The sequence below is a fragment of the Mustela lutreola genome, chromosome 1 (assembly GCF_030435805.1).
Source record: "Mustela lutreola isolate mMusLut2 chromosome 1, mMusLut2.pri, whole genome shotgun sequence".
NCBI lineage: Eukaryota > Metazoa > Chordata > Mammalia > Carnivora > Mustelidae > Mustela > Mustela lutreola.
Genome location: NC_081290.1, coordinates 239,927,774 through 239,946,985, shown reverse-complemented (window position 1 = coordinate 239,946,985; position 19,212 = coordinate 239,927,774). Strand labels below are relative to the sequence as shown.

The following is a 19,212-nucleotide window of genomic DNA, read 5'->3' as shown; positions in this document are numbered from 1 at the left end:
ACATCCAATAATTGTAAATTATTAACACTACTATCAGTGTCTGCTAAAAATGAAGACTGTCATTATTAAATGCCATAACTAGTGAAGACACCCCCAAAAGTCTAAAAAATGGATAAATTACATTAAAACAACAAAGATCTTTCAGTACCAAAGGAGAGGCCTTAAGATACCACTATGAATACTATATACAAACTTAGCTACTGGCATATTTTGTTTCTAAGAAGGTGAAAATTTACCAAACTTCATGCGTATATATTCATAAGGGTCTTCTTGCCAAAGTTCTTCATCAGCATCTGTATAGCACATCAATGGAAAAATAACATCTTGGATAATGCCCTGAAATTTAAAAGTTAAGAAAGTAACCTGAGGTCGGTCTTTAAATTTAAACCTTCAATTTTGGATAAGTGTTGAAACAAAAGCAATCCAATAATGTATCTATATATTTAAAAAAATTTTTCCCCAATAATATATATTTTAAAACTTAATACTAAACTTTAGTAATGATTCTCAGATCAACTATTAAGGTACATAGTAGTTTGTGTAACAAATAATTATAAAGTAAGACATTTGTGCATATAGGTAGCAATTAAGTATTCTGAAAAAATACATTATGACATTTTGGTCCATCAACTCCTATAGTTCTAAATAAAGCAAATAAATCACTCACAGAAATAATACATAAGCTAATTACCCTCAAAACCAATCGGGTGAAAGTCCTTAGTTTATTCCAAATTATAGGACTAAAATGTTATCATCATAAGCCAGCACTAAGAATTTAAATGCAAATTTTAAGATAATAGCTTTAGATTAAAAGGAATCTGAATATTTACAAAATACCTCTTATAAGTTTATGTCAAGGTATTTTCTCATTTTCCTTCTATACCTTCAAAACAATTAACAGAACTAGAATAACACAAGTAAAAAATAAGCATTTTTCAACCTTTACGTTATTTCAATTATCTTTTCCAGAAAAACATCTGATAGAAAATATTACTAAACAAAAACCCCAAAAAACAAACAAAAAACAAAACAAAACAATGACAACAAAAACAACAACAAAAAAACAAACAAAAAAAAGAAAATTATTACTTGTATATGAGGCTTCAGATTCTTCCAGGTGAGGGCATGAGAAACTCCTTGATTAATATAATTTAATGTCTGTTGTAAAACTCGAGGAGCCATATATTGTTTCTCCTTGTACTGATATAATACCTTCAATAAGACCTTCGAAAAAAATATTTGATCAGAAACCAAAACTTAAATAGAAATTTTAACCACTTTATAAGTCGGCAAAAGCATCTGACCCATATCTTAATACCCAGATTATCATCCTAAAATAACAACCATATTCTCTTAAAAAGAAAGTAATTTTGAAATTTTTGTGTCAGAGAACCGTATTTATTCCCAAAGTAGTCAAATAACAAATTGAATTAATACTATGTCAAAGGACTAGTTTCTGATTAAGTATAAAAAGAAAACCACAGGTTACTCACTGAACATGCCATAACTTTGAGATAGCCCTGATTTGTTGTTTACCTCCCAGAAAAACCTTATGCAAACCACTTACCAATTTAATGTCTGCCGTCTGGCAGGAGTTCTAATTCTATGTATTTGAGAATAGAAATTGTCAAGATCTGGCCCACAGACCTCCTGAAGGGTCTGTGAGGTCAAAACTATTTTCATAATAAGGCTGAGACAGTATCACTACGTAACATCTGCATCGATGGTACAAAAGCAATGGTGGCAAATCCTCTAGTGCCTAACATGAATCAAGGAGTGGCACCCAAGTGTACCAGCAGTCATCATATTCTTCACAGCCACATTAAATTCAAGACATTCATTCCTTAAGAATACTCTTAATGAATGAGAAATATAAATATTAAACGGGGAGTATACAACATATAGCACTTCTTCTACATACCAAAGTACAATGGTTGGAAGAAAAGCTGAAATAGCTTTCCTATCAAATGCTATCACATGCTTGAAAGAAAAACTGACAGACAAATTTTGGTTATTTAGACTTGTGTGTATGGCATATTTTTCCTCAAAAATGAATAAAATGAGCCTGTCACCTCAAGGAAAATAACTGAGAGTATGTTACTGATGTTAAAATCTGAGCTTTTAAACAAAATTAGAATTCTCAGAAATCTTAGATGCAAAGACTTAGATCTGCTTAATTAGTTTCCAGTATTTAAAGATATTTCTGATAACATCAGTGGTAATATTAGCAAATATGATTTTTTTAAAAGATTTTATTTATTTATTTGACACAGAGAGAGAGAGAGATCATAAGTAGGCAGAGAGGAAGGCAGAGAGTGAGGGGAAGCAGGCTCCCTGCTGAGCAGAGAGCCCGATGCAGGGCTTGATCGAAGGACCCTGAGATCATGACCTGAGCTGAAGGCAGAGGCTTAACCCACTAAGCCACCCAGGCGCCCCGATTTCTTTTTTAAAACTGCATAATGAAGGGCGCCTTGGGTGGCTCAGTAGACGCCCCGATTTCTTTTTTAAGACTGCATAATGAAGGGCGCCTTGGGTGGCTCACTCTTGATTTCCACTCAGGTCATGATCTCAGGATTGTGAGATCAAGCCCCATGGTAAGTAAGCTCAGCGCTCAGTGGGTAGCTTGCTTTTCTTCCCTCTCCCTCTGCTCCACCCCCTGCTCATGCATGCTATCCTTGCTCTCTCTCTAAAATAAATAAACCTTTTAAAAAATAAAATAAGGGGAGCCTGGGTGACTAAGTGGGTTAAGGCCTCTGTTTTCGGCTCAGGTCATGATCCCAGGGTCAAGCCCCGCGTCAGGCTCTCTGTTCAGCGGGGAGCCTGCTTCCCTTCCTTTCTCTCTGCCTGCCTCTCTGCCTACTTGTGATCTCTGTCTGTCAAATAAATAAATAAATAAAAATCTTTAAAAAAATAAAATAAAATAAAATTGCATAATGAAGTATATTAACATTTGGAAAATGTTCATTAACTCAGTTTTCCAAATGACTAGCTGTTACAAAATCATGTATGGATAAATGATCCATTCAAAGTGCAATATAGATCAACAGGTGATAATGTAAAAGAATATAAAATGCTTGTTGTTAACAAACTTTACACCGCAATTAACTTTTAAGAAACTACCACTATTGAGTGGCTCAGTTGGTAGAGCATGTCACTTGATCTTGGGGTCATGAGTTAGAGTCCCACACTGGGTACAGAGTTTACTTAAAAACAAAAAACAAAACTATCATTATCATATTTTGATGTGATATCAAAGAATTTCCACAATTTTGTGAAAAGTTTACAAATCTTTCCTTTTCCAACTGATCTGGGCCAGTGTCTGCAGTTATGTCCATCAAAATAAATTTAAAAAGACTAAATACATAGGTAGATGAGCATATAACTGCCTTTTATTAAGCCATACATTAAAAATTTAGTAAAACTGTTTAACAATACCATTTCTTTTTGTTAAAAACTTTTCATTTTGGGAAACAGTTAAAAAAAAATACATATTCTGGGGGCACCTGGGTGGCTCAGTGGGTTAAAGCCTCTGCCTTCGGCTCGGGTCATGATCCCAGAGTTCTAGGATCGAGCCCCACATCTGGCTCTCTCCTCAGTGGAGAGCCTGCTTCTTCCTCTCTCTCTCTGCCTCTCTTGCCTACTTGTGATCTCTATCTGTCAAGTAAATAAATAAAATCTTAAAAAAAAAAAAAAAAAAAGCACATTCTAAAAACAAACAAAAACAACACATTCTGTGTTAATATACATTAGGTTTGTTATTATTTTTTAATGAATTAATACTCTTAAATTTTAATTTCTAGTATGATAAGTAGCATAGGTATAAATCACATAAATGGAAGCTTGCTGAGGCTCTCAAAAATTTAGGTAATAAGGAAGACCTAAGACCAAAAAATGAGAACTGATACAAGGTTCAAAATATTAAAGACTGCTACATTCAATCTTTGGTACCAATAAACCAGGAAAAAGGGCAGAAATTAACCTAATAATAATATTTCAATTTAGAAAAGTTCTTAGACTTACTTGCTGTACACCAACAGCAAACGCCTTCAGAAATACTTCAGCAAATTCATTATACTCCTTGGAAACATTGCCAGGGCTTCCATACCTAAAAGAACATTTAAATGCCCACTGTTTCTTTATAATGCTTTATATATTGACACTTATAAAACTAAGAGCTTGAAAAAATAAACTTAAGTCATCATACACTGAGAGACGCTTACCTTTCAAAAAGCCTTGCTAAGATATGTAAAGCCCACTTCTTACATTTCCACCATGGTAACTCTGGTCTGTCATCTTCTTCAACCTGAAGTGTTTCCTTCAAAGAGATTTATTTAATGATAGTAAGAGATGATACAATCTAAGAAGAAGAGCATGAGGTGAGAAGAGACTCACAAAAACCATTTATGTTGGCCTTTAGAAATAAAAGGCTAGATTTGGAAAAGTACTAACTCTTATTTAAATATAAGAGGCACTTTCATCTGCTTTACTACTTGGCTACATAGCAAACTCAAACACATACATTTTAGTCAAAATCCAATTAACATAAAGCCAAGGCCATGAAAAGTAGTTTAATCAAAACCAGTATAGTTCAGGGCGCCTGGGTGGCTCAGTGGGTTAAGTCTCTGCCTTCAGCTCAGAGCATGGTCTCAGGGTCCTGGGATCGAGACCCACATTGGGTTCTCTGCCTAGCAGGGAGCCTGCTTCCCCATCTTTCTCTGCCTGCCTCTCTCCCTACTTGTGATTTCTCTATCAAATAAATAAATAATTCTTTTAAAAAGCAAAACAAAACAGTACAGTTCAAATTAAAAGGGCATGAGAAACACCATTTCAAAAATCTAATTTCAGAAATACTGGTATAAACACAAAAGGATAAACAGATGAAGACATTAATTTAAAAACAATAGTGAAAAACTACCACGGTAAACATTTGCAAATAAGAGGATGATTACTTATGGAACACCTATAAAATACTACTATACAACCACTAAAAGAATGGACTGAATCCTAGGGCGCCTGGGTGGCTGAGTAATTACAAGTTTGCCTTCTGCCAAAGTCATGATCCCAGAGTCCTGGGATTGAGTCCCTCCTCAGACTCTCTGCTCTGTTGGAAGCCTGCTTCTCTCTCTCCCACTTCCCTTGCTTGTGTTCCCTCTCTTGCTGTGTCTCTGTCAAATAAATCTATAAAATCTTAAAAAAAAAAAAAAAAAAAAGACTGGATCCTTACATATTGACCTATAATATCCAGACATATTTTTAATTTATAATGGAAAGTAAGACTTGGAGCAACCAAGTCTTAGTTTAACAAACTAAAACTAAAAGCGAGAGCAATGATACAGCCACTTTGAAAATCAGTTTAGAAGTTACTGATAAAGTTAAACATATACCTATCCTATGACCCCATTCTAATCTTTGGTAATCTCCTCAAGAAAAATGAAAACATGTGATCACAAAAAGATTTGTGTTAAGGACATCCATAGCAGCTCTATTAGTACTACTAAAATCCTGAAACCACCTAGCTGTCCATCAACTTGTGAATGGATAAATAAATTGTAGTATATCCACACAATAAAATACTACCTGGTAATAAAAAGGAACAAGCTACTATAACACAACATAAATACATAAGAAACAGACTAACACAACATAATATATCTCATAAATATACCATGCAAAAGAAGGTAAATACCAAAAATTAGCTTTATTTTAAGTTCTAAAACAGGCAAAATTAATCTATGGTGCTAGAAATGAGAATGGTGATGATAGGAAAGACTAAAACTAGCCACCAGCAAATATTCTAGGTGATGATTACATGGATACATGCAAATGATAACTCACTGGACTATTTATTTATAATATGTGTTTATAAATTATACCCAAAATGTACAGAGTGGTTGTAAATGAAAACTTAACATTTTATTTTGAACATATTAAATGTGTTCAGAAAAAAAAAAAAAAAATGTGTTCAGAAAAATATACAACAAACTAGTTTCCGACAGAGAGGAAGAAATTTTCTTTCACTTCTTCTACACTGTTGTTTTGTTTTTTTAAAGTAGGCTCCACACCCACTGCAAAGCCAAACACACTGGGCTCGAATTCACAACCCCGTGAGATCAAGAACTAAGCCAACTGAGATCAAGAGTCAGACACTCAACCGAGTCATCCAGGCGCCCCTACACTGTTTTTCCTTTTAAATAGGAATTTAAGCAATAAACCATAAAACAAGGGGGTCTCACTAATGCCACTAATAAAATTGTTTTGGATAAATTATATAATAATTCAATGTCTCCATTCAAAATAAATTCAGAGGGGACAGGGGAGAAAAATTAATTCAGAGACATTTTTTTGAGGATTAAATAAGTAAGGAATATTAAAGCACTTAAAGCGTATTTTGTATTTAGGACTTATAAATTCCCTTACCTCTCTAGAAAACTAGATTATAAAAAAAAAATTGCATTTACTTTAAAAATTGTGACTAAATTGGGCTTTTCAGTGGCTCAGCTGGTTGGGTGTCTTCCTGGGATTGAGTCCTGCATCAGGGTCCTTGCTCATCAGATAGGGGTCTGGTTCTCCCTTTGCCTCTCACCCCCAACTCGTGTGCGCATGCGCTCTCTCTCTCACAAAAATAAATCTTTTTTTAAAAAGTGACTAAATAAAACAATTCCTATGTACTAAATTCTGTATGTACAATTCTGTATGTACTAAAACCCACTGAACTGTACACTTTGAAAAGGTTAAATTTATGGAATATGTATATCTCTCTATAAAACTGTTTTTAAAAAAACAAGTAATATAACTAACTACAAAGTCTTCTGGTTCATGAGTAGCTGACAAATTATTAGGATAACTCCAGATGCAAGCACTTTTAAAAAAATACATAATTAATATATAAAATTGTATTAGTTTAAGGTATATAACACAACGATATGATATTAGGTATACACTGTGAAATGATTATCACAGTAAATTTAAGAAGGTGGTAAAAACTTTTAGTTGTATGATAACTAAGTTCTGGAGATGTAATGTTCAGCATAGTGACTATATAGTTAACAGTACTGTACTATATACTTGAAGGATGCTAAGAGAGTAGATCTTAAAAATTCTCATCATGGGGCTGCCTGGGTGGCTCAGTTTGTTAAGAATCTGCCTTCAGCTCAGGTCATGATCCCAAGGTCCTGAGACTGAGCCCCAGGTCAGGCTCTGTGCTCACCAGGGAACCTGCTTCTCACTCTCCCTGCCATTCCCCCTGCTTATGCGTCCTCTCTAATAAACAAATACAATCTTGGGGTGCCTGGGTGGCTCAGTGGGTTAAAGCCTCTGCCTTTGGCTCAGGTCATGATCTCAGGGTCCTGGGATGGCGCCCCGCATTAGGCTCTTTGCTCTGTGGAGAGCCTGCTTCCTCCTCTCTCTGCCTGCCTCCCTGCCTGCTTGTGATCTCTCTCTCTCTCTGTGTTAAACAAACAAGCAAACAAACAAACAAACAAATAAATAAATAAAAATACAATCTTTAAAAAAAAAAACAAACTCTCATCATAGGGCACCTAGATGACTCTGTCGATTAAGCTTCCGACTCTTGGTTTCAGCTCAGGTCATGATCTCAGGATCCTGGGATTGAGCACTGCGTGGACCTCCACGCTCAGGGGGCAGTCTGAGGATACTCTCTTCCTCTGCCCCTCCCCCTGCTCACCCATGTACGCTTTCCCTTTCTCTAAATTAATCTTTAAAAACATTTCTCATAAGAAAAGGATTTTGTGGGGCGCCTGGGTGGCTTAGTCAGTTAAAGCCTCTGCCTTCAGCTTGGGTCATGGTCCCAGGGTCCTGGGATCAAGCCCTGCATCGGGCTCTCTGATCAAGCAGGGAGCCTGCTTCCTCTTCTCTCTCTGCCTGCCTCTCCACCTACTTGTGGTCTCTGTAAAAAAAAATAAATAAAATCTTAAAAAAGAAAGAAAGAAAGAAAGAAAGAGAGAAAGAAAGAAAAGGATTTTGTAGCTATGTGAGATGATATATATTATGAACTCTTAACTAAAACCTGAGAAGATAAGATGGGATGCCTGGCTGGCTCAGTTGCATGTGACTTCTGATCTCGGGGTTATGAGTATGAGCCCCATGTTAGGTGTAGAGAGTACTTAAATAAAACTTTAAAAAAAATTTTTTTTAATGAAGGGGCTCCTGGGTGGCTCTTAGCTGAATGTCTACCTTTTGCTTAGGTCATGATCTCAGGCCCTGCATTGGGCTCCTTGCTCACTGGGGAGTCTGCTTCTTAGCCCCCACCCCCCCAACCCCAATCATTTGCTCTCTCTCACTCTCTCTCTCTCACATTATAAAAAAACTTTATATATAAATACATAAATAAATAAAATTAAAAACTGAGAAGAAACAGAAGCATTAGGATATAAGTACCTAAACAACAGTATATGAAATAACACTGCGCACAATTTTTAATTAGAATTGCACATAAGTAAACACACAAAATGGTCTCTTTATCTAGAATAATTTGCATCATGAATTATATAAACTCATAAAAATGTTACAAAAAGTATCAGTTAAAATTCCCAAAAGATAATTAGATATTTCAGTAATACAAGAACACATAGAGACTTACATTTGGTACATCTCTGTTCACAACAGTCTTTAAAATTTCTATCCATTCTGTCAGGTTCTGTTGGTTTATCAGCTCCAATGGTAGTGTATACTAAATGAAAATCGAGAATCAATACTTTAAAATCATTACAAAAGAAAATACCACTTCCTTTAACTCTTCACAAAACCTATAAAAAGTATTTCATTCAATCCACATTTCCCATTTTTAGTACACAAGCAAATTTCTTATCTGGCTGATTTGATCAGTTATCCAAACCCGAGAATTGTGGCACTATAGTGACCATCCTTGTCTTAGTCCCAAATTACTGGGAATACATCTTATTTTTACCCTAAGAGTGATACTGTGGATTTCTAGTCAATGTCTTTTATCAAGTAAAGAAAATTTCTATTCCAGGATCTTAGCTTGTTTTTTGTTTTTTTAAAGTGGGAATGGTTATTAAATGTTATCAAATGCTTTATCTGGCAATCTTAGAGATGGTTATAGGTCTTCTTCTAGGAGTTAGTCATAGGGGCGCCTGGGTGGCTCAGTGGGTTGAGCCTCTGCCTTTGACTCAGGTCATGATCTCAGGGTCCTGGGACTGGGCCATGCATTGGGCTCTCTGCTCGGAGGGGAGCCTGCTTCCCCCACTCTCTCTGCCTGTCTCTCTGCCCACTTGTGATCTCTCTGTCAAGTAAATAAATAAAATCTTCAAAAAAAAAAGAGGTAATCATAGAAACTGATCTCTTAACCACTGATCCACTCTTTCTTGCATTCCTTGGATAAATCCTCTCAACAGGCTCATAAAATCAATACTCTATTTGGGACATTAGAATATCTATTTTCACAAGTGAGAAAGGGCTATACTGAGTATCAGGGTATGCTAGAATCAAAAAATTAGTTGGGAAGATAAATATCTTGCCCTATTCCCTAGAACAATTTACAAAAATAACTTATTCTTAATCTAAAAGTTATAATCTTACCAACTAAAAAACAAACAAAAACAGTGTATTATATACCCAAATCACTTGTAAAAATTCTCTAAGAAGCAGCCAGTGGAATGGCATCAAAGTGTCCTCTGATTAAGACTGGGAGATAACAGACTATCTTTACTAATCTAGCAAAGACACACAAAATCCAACCAAACAATATGGTGAGTCAGTTACAATCTTAGTGGAAGTCACAGGTCTATTTAAATGAGATTTTGAAGTTAAGTAAGTATATAAATGAAACCAAAGGTTCTAGTAGATGAGATGAATCCTTCTACGGCTATATGGCACAAAAAGAACTGAAATTTTAATCTTGATCTAAACCGGTTTCATTTAAGTAATTATATCCCACTGAGAAAATACACACAATCATTTCCTCAGTGGATATCTTTTATCCCAGGAAGATATAAAATATGTAAAAATGATGAAGCCCATCACTGTGTGCCAGCCAAGCCACAGTACTAGTATTTTTGTTAAACTTAGGTATAGGTTTTGTAATCACTGGGACAATCTATATATATTTGGCACATCAGGTTCATGCTAGATATAAATTGTAATTTCAGTAATTGATTTTCAGACTTGTGAGCTTTGCTCAGTGGCAGTATCATAGCCAATGGGGTTTGCTCGAGGCACGATTATTGCTAATTGATTTTCAGACTTGTTAATTCTTAAGGTGAAAGGCATAAAAATTTTTTACTAAAATTTTGTAAATAGTGTCAGATGATTTAAGAGAATTTAAGATTGACCAGTTAAAATTTAAGATCTATCAGTCTTGTTTATGTATTTAGGGAAGTGTGCTTCGTTAGACTTTTAATGCGCACATAATTTTGGCAATTTATATATGACTAGCAAATCATCCATTTGTAATCTAGATTTTCAAGTGAAATTATTTTTAAGACATGGAAATTATTTGTTATCTTTTAATGTAGCAAAAGATAGACTTTTATATATAACAATTACCTGAACAAGAGCATAAAAGATCTTGAAAATCTGTTTCTGGATGAGGACAGATTGATCAGACTGATCAGAAAGAAGCTGGATAAAACGGTCCTTTAGAACTGGCAGGAAATGCTGCATTGCTGCTACCAGTGGACTCCGTTCCTCTGGTTTCTTGTACCTTTGGGTAGGAATACAAACTAATTCTGTAAGAATTTGCATCACAATTTCATTTATATGAATGAGACACAAAATTAAACTGCTTGTTTGTCCACACAAATATAAGCAAATACTTCCTAAGCAACTTTAGATTCCTAGGGAAAAAAAGGAAAAACCAACAATGGAACTATATCACAAGCAAAAGCAACCTAAGAAAAGCCTCAAATAATAACAAAGTATCTAAAATTTTCTGAGCATTCATTATGAAGTCAATAATCCTCAAGGATCCAGGTCACCTGGGTAGCTCAGTGGGTTAAAGCCTCTGCCTTCAGCTCTGGTCACAATCCTAGAGTCCTGGGATTGAGCCCCACACTGGGCTCTCTGTTCAGCAGGGAGCCTGCTTCCTCCTCTCTTTCTGCCTGCCTCTCTGCCTACTCTCTTTTTATCAAATAAATAAAATCTTAAAAAAAAAAAAAAAAATCCTCAAGGCTCCATTAGTATCCTCACTTCAACAGTTTGAGGAAACTGAAGCACAGAGCAGTATCCTCCTCAACATACTCCTCTAGGTATGAACTTCAGCAGTCAAGATCCAAGGTCTGCCCTCACTTCAGTCTCTAATTGTGAATACTTATACAATTGAGGAGCTACAATGACTTGGCTTTTAATAGCAGGTAACTGATATAAAATTGATTATCTATTACCCTCCTGAAGTTATTGACATACCAAAAGCATTAAGGCAGAAGTGGCATCCAAAAAGCAGAAAATAAGCACTTTATAAACAGGAAGTTCTTTTGTAACCTATTTGGCAACAAAACCTGACTTCAACAGGCTATTTATGGTCTTCATTTATCCCATCTGGAGTGGATATTCATGTATTTTATAGCAGATATGATAATATGCATCTGACTACTGGTGTTGGTCCAATTTCAACAGGAGTGTTTAACATGTATTATTATGTGAACCTTCTTATCTTTCTAAAATCCAAAAACTTCTGAATTCTGAATCACATTTGCTCCAAGGATGTGGGCTCCAAGAACTGCTGCCCTAAGTGAGAAATTTCCATATATAGATTTCTTAGCATTTTAACAGTATTATTTAAAAAGGTCTGTTATTTATTTTTAATTAAACTATACTTCAATTTAAAAAACACTGTGTCAACTATGCTTCAATGAAAACAAAACAAAACAAAACCTTAAACAAGTAAATTAACAGATTAGAACTATAGGGGGACACCTGGATGGTTCAGTTGGTTAAGCATCTGCCCTTGGGTCAGGTCATGATCTTTAAGTCCTGGGAAAGGCCAGAGCCCAGCTTCTTACTCAGCAGGGAGTCTGCTTCTCACTCTCTCTCCCCATTCCCATCACTGATTTTCTAATAAATAAATAAAATCTTAAAGAAAAAGAACTATAGGAATGACACCCCACCTTCTATTATTAAGGAGTGGATAGGCAGAATGGCTTTACAAAAGCTTACTAGTGGTTAAGTCACTATTCTAGGGGCGCCTGGGTGGCTCAGTGGGTTAAGCCGCTGCCTTCGGCTCAGGTCATGATCTCAGAGTCCTGGGATTGAGTCCCGCATCGGGCTCTCTGCTCAGCAGGGAGCCTGCTTCCCTCTCTCTCTCTGCCTGCCTCTCCATCTACTTGTGATTTCTGTCAAATAAATAAATAAAATCTTAAAAAAAAAAAAAAAAGTCATTATTCTAAAAAACTGAATTTATCTTTTTAGATTAAACTGCTTTTTAATTGTTTTTTCCTACCAGATTCCAGTTTTATCTATTGGTAGCCTTCTTGAAGAACAAAATATATTTAAGAATTGAGTATCTGAGCGCATTTTTAAAAGGTAAAGGTAAGGGTCACCTGGATGGCTCAGTTGGTTAGGCACCTGACTCTTGATTTCAGCTTGGGTCAAGAGTTCTAAGATCAGGCCCCATGACAGGCTCTGCACTCAGCAGGCGTCCACTGAAGATTCTCTCATTCTCCCTCTGCCCTTACTCCCACTCACACACACTCTCTCTCCAAAATAAAGAAATAAAATCTTTTTTAAAAAAGGTAAAGGTAAAAAGGCTAGATTATTTTCCCCTAATAGATGGAAATAGAACCGAAATAAATTGCCAAGAATAAAACACATCACAGGGGCGCCTGGATGGCTCAGTGGATTAAAGCCTCTGCCTTCAGCTCAGGTCATCATCTCAGGGTCCTGGGATCAAGCCCCACATTGGGGTCCCTGCTTGGCGGTAGCCTGCTTCCCCACTGCACCCCACCCCCCGTACCTGCCTCTCTGCCTACTTGTGATCTCTGTCAAATAAATAAGTAAAAATCTAAAAAAAATCCAAAAAACAAAAAACCACCACAACAAATGTTCTAATAATGATTGAGACTATTGAACAATTAACTCACAGATTATTTAAAATACTGTTTTAACATGCTGAGAAATTACACCTACCATACATTTTAAAACATCTGTATAGTTCTTTCAGTCAGTAAAAACAATTAACAATTTATGAAAGGAAGCCATTTGCAGTCTCCAATCTGATTACACAAACTACAGTGATTAAAGACAGTACTTCCTTTTAACTACAAAGGCAGAACTATATTATGCACTTCTCTCCATTTACCCAACCCAGATGATCACCCACATTAAGAGGGTTTGAGTATCCAGTCCATATTACACATTCTTCTTTCCTACCTCCCTCTCTACATTCAGGAGAGGACTTGAAATTAGGTGGTACTAGCTGCTAATCTACACTAATTGGTATATGAAAGTAATTATGGTAGGAAACAAATTACTAACCCTTAAGACCTGAGAGTTCTTGACAGCACAAAAATGTGACACTAATAAAAGCCGACTACTACAAGGTTACAATGTGCCAATCTGGTGAGCCATGCTCACAGGAAATCCTAAGTACTAGCCCATCACTTTACTGTTAAAAAAAAAAAAAAAAATTTTTTTTTTCCAATGGTACTTAGTATCTAAAAGGTTACATCCAAATTCTCCATCAAGGCACTCAAAACTATCTTTAACATGGTCCCAATTTACCAGCTCCAAATTTATCCCCCGCCTCTAAACAGAAATTATCCATACTATTGGTGGTCTACTCACTACCCACTGAAGATAATATCTCATTTCTGCCTCTGTACCTTTCTTTGTTCATACTGTGTGACATGCCTTTCTCTTCAAATGCTCCTACTGTGCTCTTTCAACTGACAAACATTTCCTGAGGATCTATGCTCCTGAAGACCACCACAACTTCCAATTTCTCCATGAATTTTCTTAGAACTACTTCAGTCCACACAGATCCCTTGTGAACACCTTGTGCTCCACAATCGAACACTGGCTGAAAATGAACTGGAATTCCAATATTGTAGCAGCCTCCTACGTCTCCCATTTAAAAAAATCTGTCACACTCTCTCCTGCTAAGATTATAGGACAGGAGAGACTTAACCTCCTCAATGACAGTAACAGCTTATTATTGTTATTCTCTCTCATTTTAGTCACTCACTTACCAGAACTACAACAACTGGCACTCTGATAGAAGTTGGAGCAACAGCTGGAACATTCCTTAGCAGGAAGATGGGTAGCTGGTGGGAACACAAGAAAACACCAGTACCAATGCTGTAAATGGTATACTTCTCTCCTGCTCAGAAGAAAAGCAGCAGTTCATCAGCTACTTTAGTTGGGACCCAAAAAGGGTATCGGAGGCTAACTACAGGCCCCAGAATTAACGGGCTCACAATGGCATCTGTGCAGCTGTCAGGACTGGAAATAAGGCCACCATCATGGTGTAAGTGTTCCTCATGCCTTCCTCAAAATTTTCTGTTATCAAAACTTTCAAATGCCTACAAATTTCATTACTTCCACTACACGATTGAGATAATCCCTTCAATGTATAGCTTACCACTCTTAATGCTATACCTCAGCTTCCAAGGTTAGATCTTTTTTCTTATCCCTAAACCCAGATCTAAAATGATCCCTTGGCCTAAAATCTTTCTTACTGATACTAATTACTTATATGAACTATAATTTGCTCAAATATGCAAACACTGAAACAGGTGACTGAATCCCTAAAACACAATGATTAAAAATGATCATGTGAAATCCCAACATATCCTTCTTAAAGAATTACAGAAGGTTCTTGAAACTTATCAAGACCCCAAATTAAGGTAAAAAATTCACAGAAAGCCAGAAGTTAAATAAGCTCTAATGCTCAAAGTACTCTGATACCCTTCACATTTTAAAAAAGCTTATGTTTAGGCCTTTTATCAGCACAAACTGAGGAGCCCATATTGAGGAATTAGAGATAACCCAGTTTTTGAAAGGGAAACAGATAATATAAAAAAAAGGGCACAACAAGTTTCTAAGCTGAATCAACAGAAGTGACTTAAGAATTAAAATAAGAGTGCTACTTTAAAAAGAAAATACTGCATTAAAATCAATATATAATTCACTAATTTTTATATACCAAATGTAATTTTAAATGTTCAAACAAAATACCTTAAAATTTCCAAATTTTTCCTACTTCTCAAATCTCTGTAGGAATTGAGAGACACTTACTCATAATTTTTCACAAGCTGATAAAGGCAAAGAAGAATTCCTAGCCAACAAGCACTGTTATCAGACTGAAGATAAAAGCCAATTTTGTCCACAATGGCAGTCCAGCGGCTTGGATAATCATGTTTGATGATATGGTGAATGCATGTAGTAAGTTGTACCCTGAAAGTCAAAAATAAACAAAAGGTTATATAAATAAACAAAACATTAAGGAGAAAGAAATGGTACCTAGATAAAATTCTGCTCACACAAAGAAAATGGCTGGTTAGGTAAAAATAAATAAGTCACTGAGAAAAAACTACTCATTCCTACTGATTTAAAAGAAACCCAACAAATGTTACAAATGTAGGTGATTTTATTTTTCCTTATCGTTCATCCCTATCATCAACTAATGTGTTTCATTTAAAACACAGCTATTTTCATTAAAAATTCTGCAAAATCGGGGTGTCTGGATGGCTCAGTCAGTTATGCATCTGACCCTCGATTTGGGGTCAGGTCATAATCTCAGGGTTGTGAGATCGAGCCTTGCATCAGGCTCATGTTCAGTGCAGAGTCTGCTTGTCCCTCTCCTCTCCTCTGCCCCTCTGCTCTCTATCTAAAATAAATAAATACAATTCTTAAAAAAAATTCTACAAAATCATATAAAAATAAGAACTTTAAGTGATCAAGACCATATAATATATAGTCAGCATTCTATCGTTTTCTTTAACCCCTCTCACCTGATCACACTGTTTCATAAATTTCACATGAAGAAGTTTAGAAGTTCTTGGTTTAAAAATAAAAGAAGTTGTTCTTGGTTTTTATAAATACAAAAACTTAACAGTAAGAAAATACAAAAGGAATTTGCCTGTTATTAAGTTTACCACTATAAAAAGACAGGTTTTTATGTTCTGAAAGAACCCACTGTGCTGTCTCCTCTCAAACTCCACAAATTATGTACCTGAAACAATGGGTAAGTTTTAAAATATACATATACCTGATGAGCTCAGGAGAGTGGATAATAGCTTCTACAATATTTTCTCGAATACAATGCCGATCTTCTTCTGGAATGGTATAAGGGGATATATCCCCTGGTGCTGTTTCCCGATCAGGCCAATACTGTGTTATCATATTTTTCAAATAGATAACACCTAAAATGTAGATAAATTTGACAAGAGAGTGTTTACTGTGAAAGTACTGTGAATATCCCTTTTAAGTGTCCACACCTCCATTTAAAATACTGCATATTTTATTATTTTCAAAGTTGATAATCAAAACAGTTTAATTCTTAGCTACAGTAATCACCCCTGGAGTTAGTATTAAACATACAGGCTAAGAAACTCTACAAATAAACACACTATACAAACAAGACTATTAAGACTTTTTACATCACATTTATACTTTTTATCCTGCTGTCTGTAGGAATGCTATTTGGATTGATTTAACCATATTAATTTTCCAAATGAAGCCTCTAAAGACAAAACTACATATACATACTATACTATACATAATAACACTGCTATAGACTGAGTATTTGTGGTCCTCTCAAATTCATACTGAAATCCAAACCCCCCAGTTTGATGGTATTAGGGGTGGGGTCTTTTGTGATTAAAGCCTTTATAGGAGAAACACCAGAGAGGTTCCTCTCCACTCAACATGTTGGGCTCTAAGAACCAGAAAGTGGGTCCTCATCAGACACCAAATTTGCTTGCTCCTTGATTTTGGACTTCTCAGCCTCCAGAACTTTGAGGAATATATTGATCATCCAGCCTGTGATATTCTGTTACAGGAGCCCAAACTAAGACACACAAAGGCTGTTACTTTTTATCATAGGAAAATCACAGCATAAAAATTTTTAGTCTATAAATTTAGGCATTTCATTAATATACCACTATCAACCACTTCAAATTCATATTATTTTATGGGAAAATATGCTGTGTTCAAAAATTACAGATTACTTTTTCTGTTAACTATCATACCACTATCTTCAATACTGCTGGTCAACACAAGATGAACTAGATTGCTAACAGTGCTTTTTATCCAGTCCTCTACCCCCAAATGAGAGCTACATTGTATAGCTCATTGTATAGCTCAACCACAAATGTATAGGATGTATAGGAAATGGAAATTATTCAAAATTAATCAATTACTAAATTCTACAAAACACAGCCCTTCTCTGATTAGTAATTAACTCTTACCTGGAGTATTATACCTATTGGAATAGCATAACTCATATATCTATGACTTTTATATTCTACTTGGCTCTACCTTGGGAATTAAAATACTACTCCACCTTACAGTATCTCAAAAAAGATTGATTGCACATTAAAATCCCTTCAACAAAAGTTTTAAGACAAACTACCTCTACAGTAAAGAACACTGACTCAGTATATGTAACATGTTTTAGGTTAGTACTATTTCCAGAATTTTGATTCTTTAGCTCCAAAACAGAACAGATTAAAATTAAGACGTGACACAGTGCTATGTCTTCTGCACAGAGTCTCTGAGTATTTCTATCATAATACATAAAAGAATGGGTATACAGGAGCGCCTGGGTGGCTCAGTCGTTAAGGGTCTGCCTTCAGTTCAGGTCATGATCCCAGGGTCCTGGGATCAAGCCCCACATTCCAGCTCCCTGCTCAGCAGGAAGCCTGCATCTCCCTCTTCCTCTCCCCCTGCTTGTGTTCCCTCTCTCGCTGTGTCTCTGTCTGTCAAACAAATAAATAAAATCTGAAAAAAAAAAAAAAAAAAAAAAAAAAAAAAAAAAAGAATGGGTATATATATTTATTTGTATAATTATGATTCAGTATTTTAAGGTTTTTGGTCTCCAAAACACATAAACAAGTGAGAACTGCACTGTAAGAATACCGTGATTCAAAGTCTATTCCATCCAGGATGCTTGGACTCTGCTACAAAGACCAAATGCATCTCTCAAGTCTAGCCCACGGAATCACAATATGCCCTACACTAAAGAGTATCATTCAATTATTAAAAGAATGTAATTTGTAAAGTAATGATTAGATTTTAAAATTCTTGACTAATTCCACAGTCTGGCTGCTTCTGGTTTTGTACATACTAACTACACAAATTTCTAGTATAATTTAATTTTGCTAATGCACATAATCAAGTCTCAAAATGTTAATTAAGGTTGTCCCTCCTCCTTTCAACATCTTAGCAAAAATCTGAGATTTAAAGGCAATTATTTTATTCATTTTAGAAGTAGAATTTAGTGACTCATCAGGTGTATATAATGCCCAGTGCTCATTACATCAAGGGCCCTCCTTAATGCCCATCACCCAATTATTCCTTCCCTCCATGCACCACCCTCCAACAACCCTAAGTTTATTCCTAGTGTTCAGTGTCTCTTATGTTTTGCCTCCCTCTCAATTTTAACCTTGTTTTTCCTTCCCTTCCTCAAATGTTCACCTGTCTTGTTTTTTAAATTCCACATATGAGTGAAGTCATATGGTATTTTTCTGAGGCAAAGATTCTTATCTACAAAATAACCAAATGGGAAAATGCCAACTTCATTAGCAGAAGAGGAATGACAGTTAAAATGCATAAAAGCAACTTTTCACATAGTGAAAAGAAGGGCCATATGTACCCCAAAGTTCATGGCAGCAACAGCCACAATTGCTAAAACTGTGGGAAGAGCCAAGATGCCCTTCAACAGACGAATGGATAAAGAAGATATGGTCCAGGGGCGCCTGGGTGGCTCAGTGGGTTAAAGCCTCTGCCTTCGGCTCAGGTCATGATCCCAGGGTCCTGGGATCGAGCCCCGCATCGGGCTGTCTGCTCCGCGGAGAGCCTGCTTCCTCCTCTCTCTCTTTCTGCCTGCCTCTCTGCCTACTTGTGATCTCTCTCTGTCAAATAAATGGACAAAATCTAAAAAAAAAAAAAAAAAAAAAAAAAAAAAGAAGATATGGTCCATATATACAATGGAATATTACGCCTCCATCAGAAAGGATTAATACCCAAATTCTGTATCAATATGGATGGACTGGAGAAGATTACGCTGAGTGAAGT

The 19,212-nt window shown here is 35.9% G+C and overlaps 1 protein-coding gene and 1 non-coding gene across 3 annotated transcripts in view; one reads left to right on the top strand and one right to left on the bottom strand.

The window, feature by feature from the left end:
• IPO7 (importin 7) overlaps positions 1–19,212 on the bottom strand; it is a 56,576-nt gene that overhangs the window by 20,266 nt on the left and 17,098 nt on the right. For both annotated transcript variants that reach the window (XM_059135680.1, XM_059135689.1), the window contains 8 exons: positions 16,184–16,337; positions 15,211–15,369; positions 10,525–10,681; positions 8,600–8,689; positions 4,221–4,315; positions 4,021–4,105; positions 1,090–1,224; positions 237–336 (listed from right to left, as the gene is read on the bottom strand). In XM_059135680.1, coding sequence (XP_058991663.1) covers positions 237–336; positions 1,090–1,224; positions 4,021–4,105; positions 4,221–4,315; positions 8,600–8,689; positions 10,525–10,681; positions 15,211–15,369; positions 16,184–16,337 — 975 coding nt within the window. The remainder of the gene's footprint in view (positions 1–236; positions 337–1,089; positions 1,225–4,020; positions 4,106–4,220; positions 4,316–8,599; positions 8,690–10,524; positions 10,682–15,210; positions 15,370–16,183; positions 16,338–19,212) is intronic.
• LOC131822836 (U4 spliceosomal RNA) lies at positions 10,149–10,287 on the top strand. Its single transcript, XR_009350327.1, has one exon. It is a non-coding gene; the product is annotated as a U4 spliceosomal RNA (small nuclear RNA).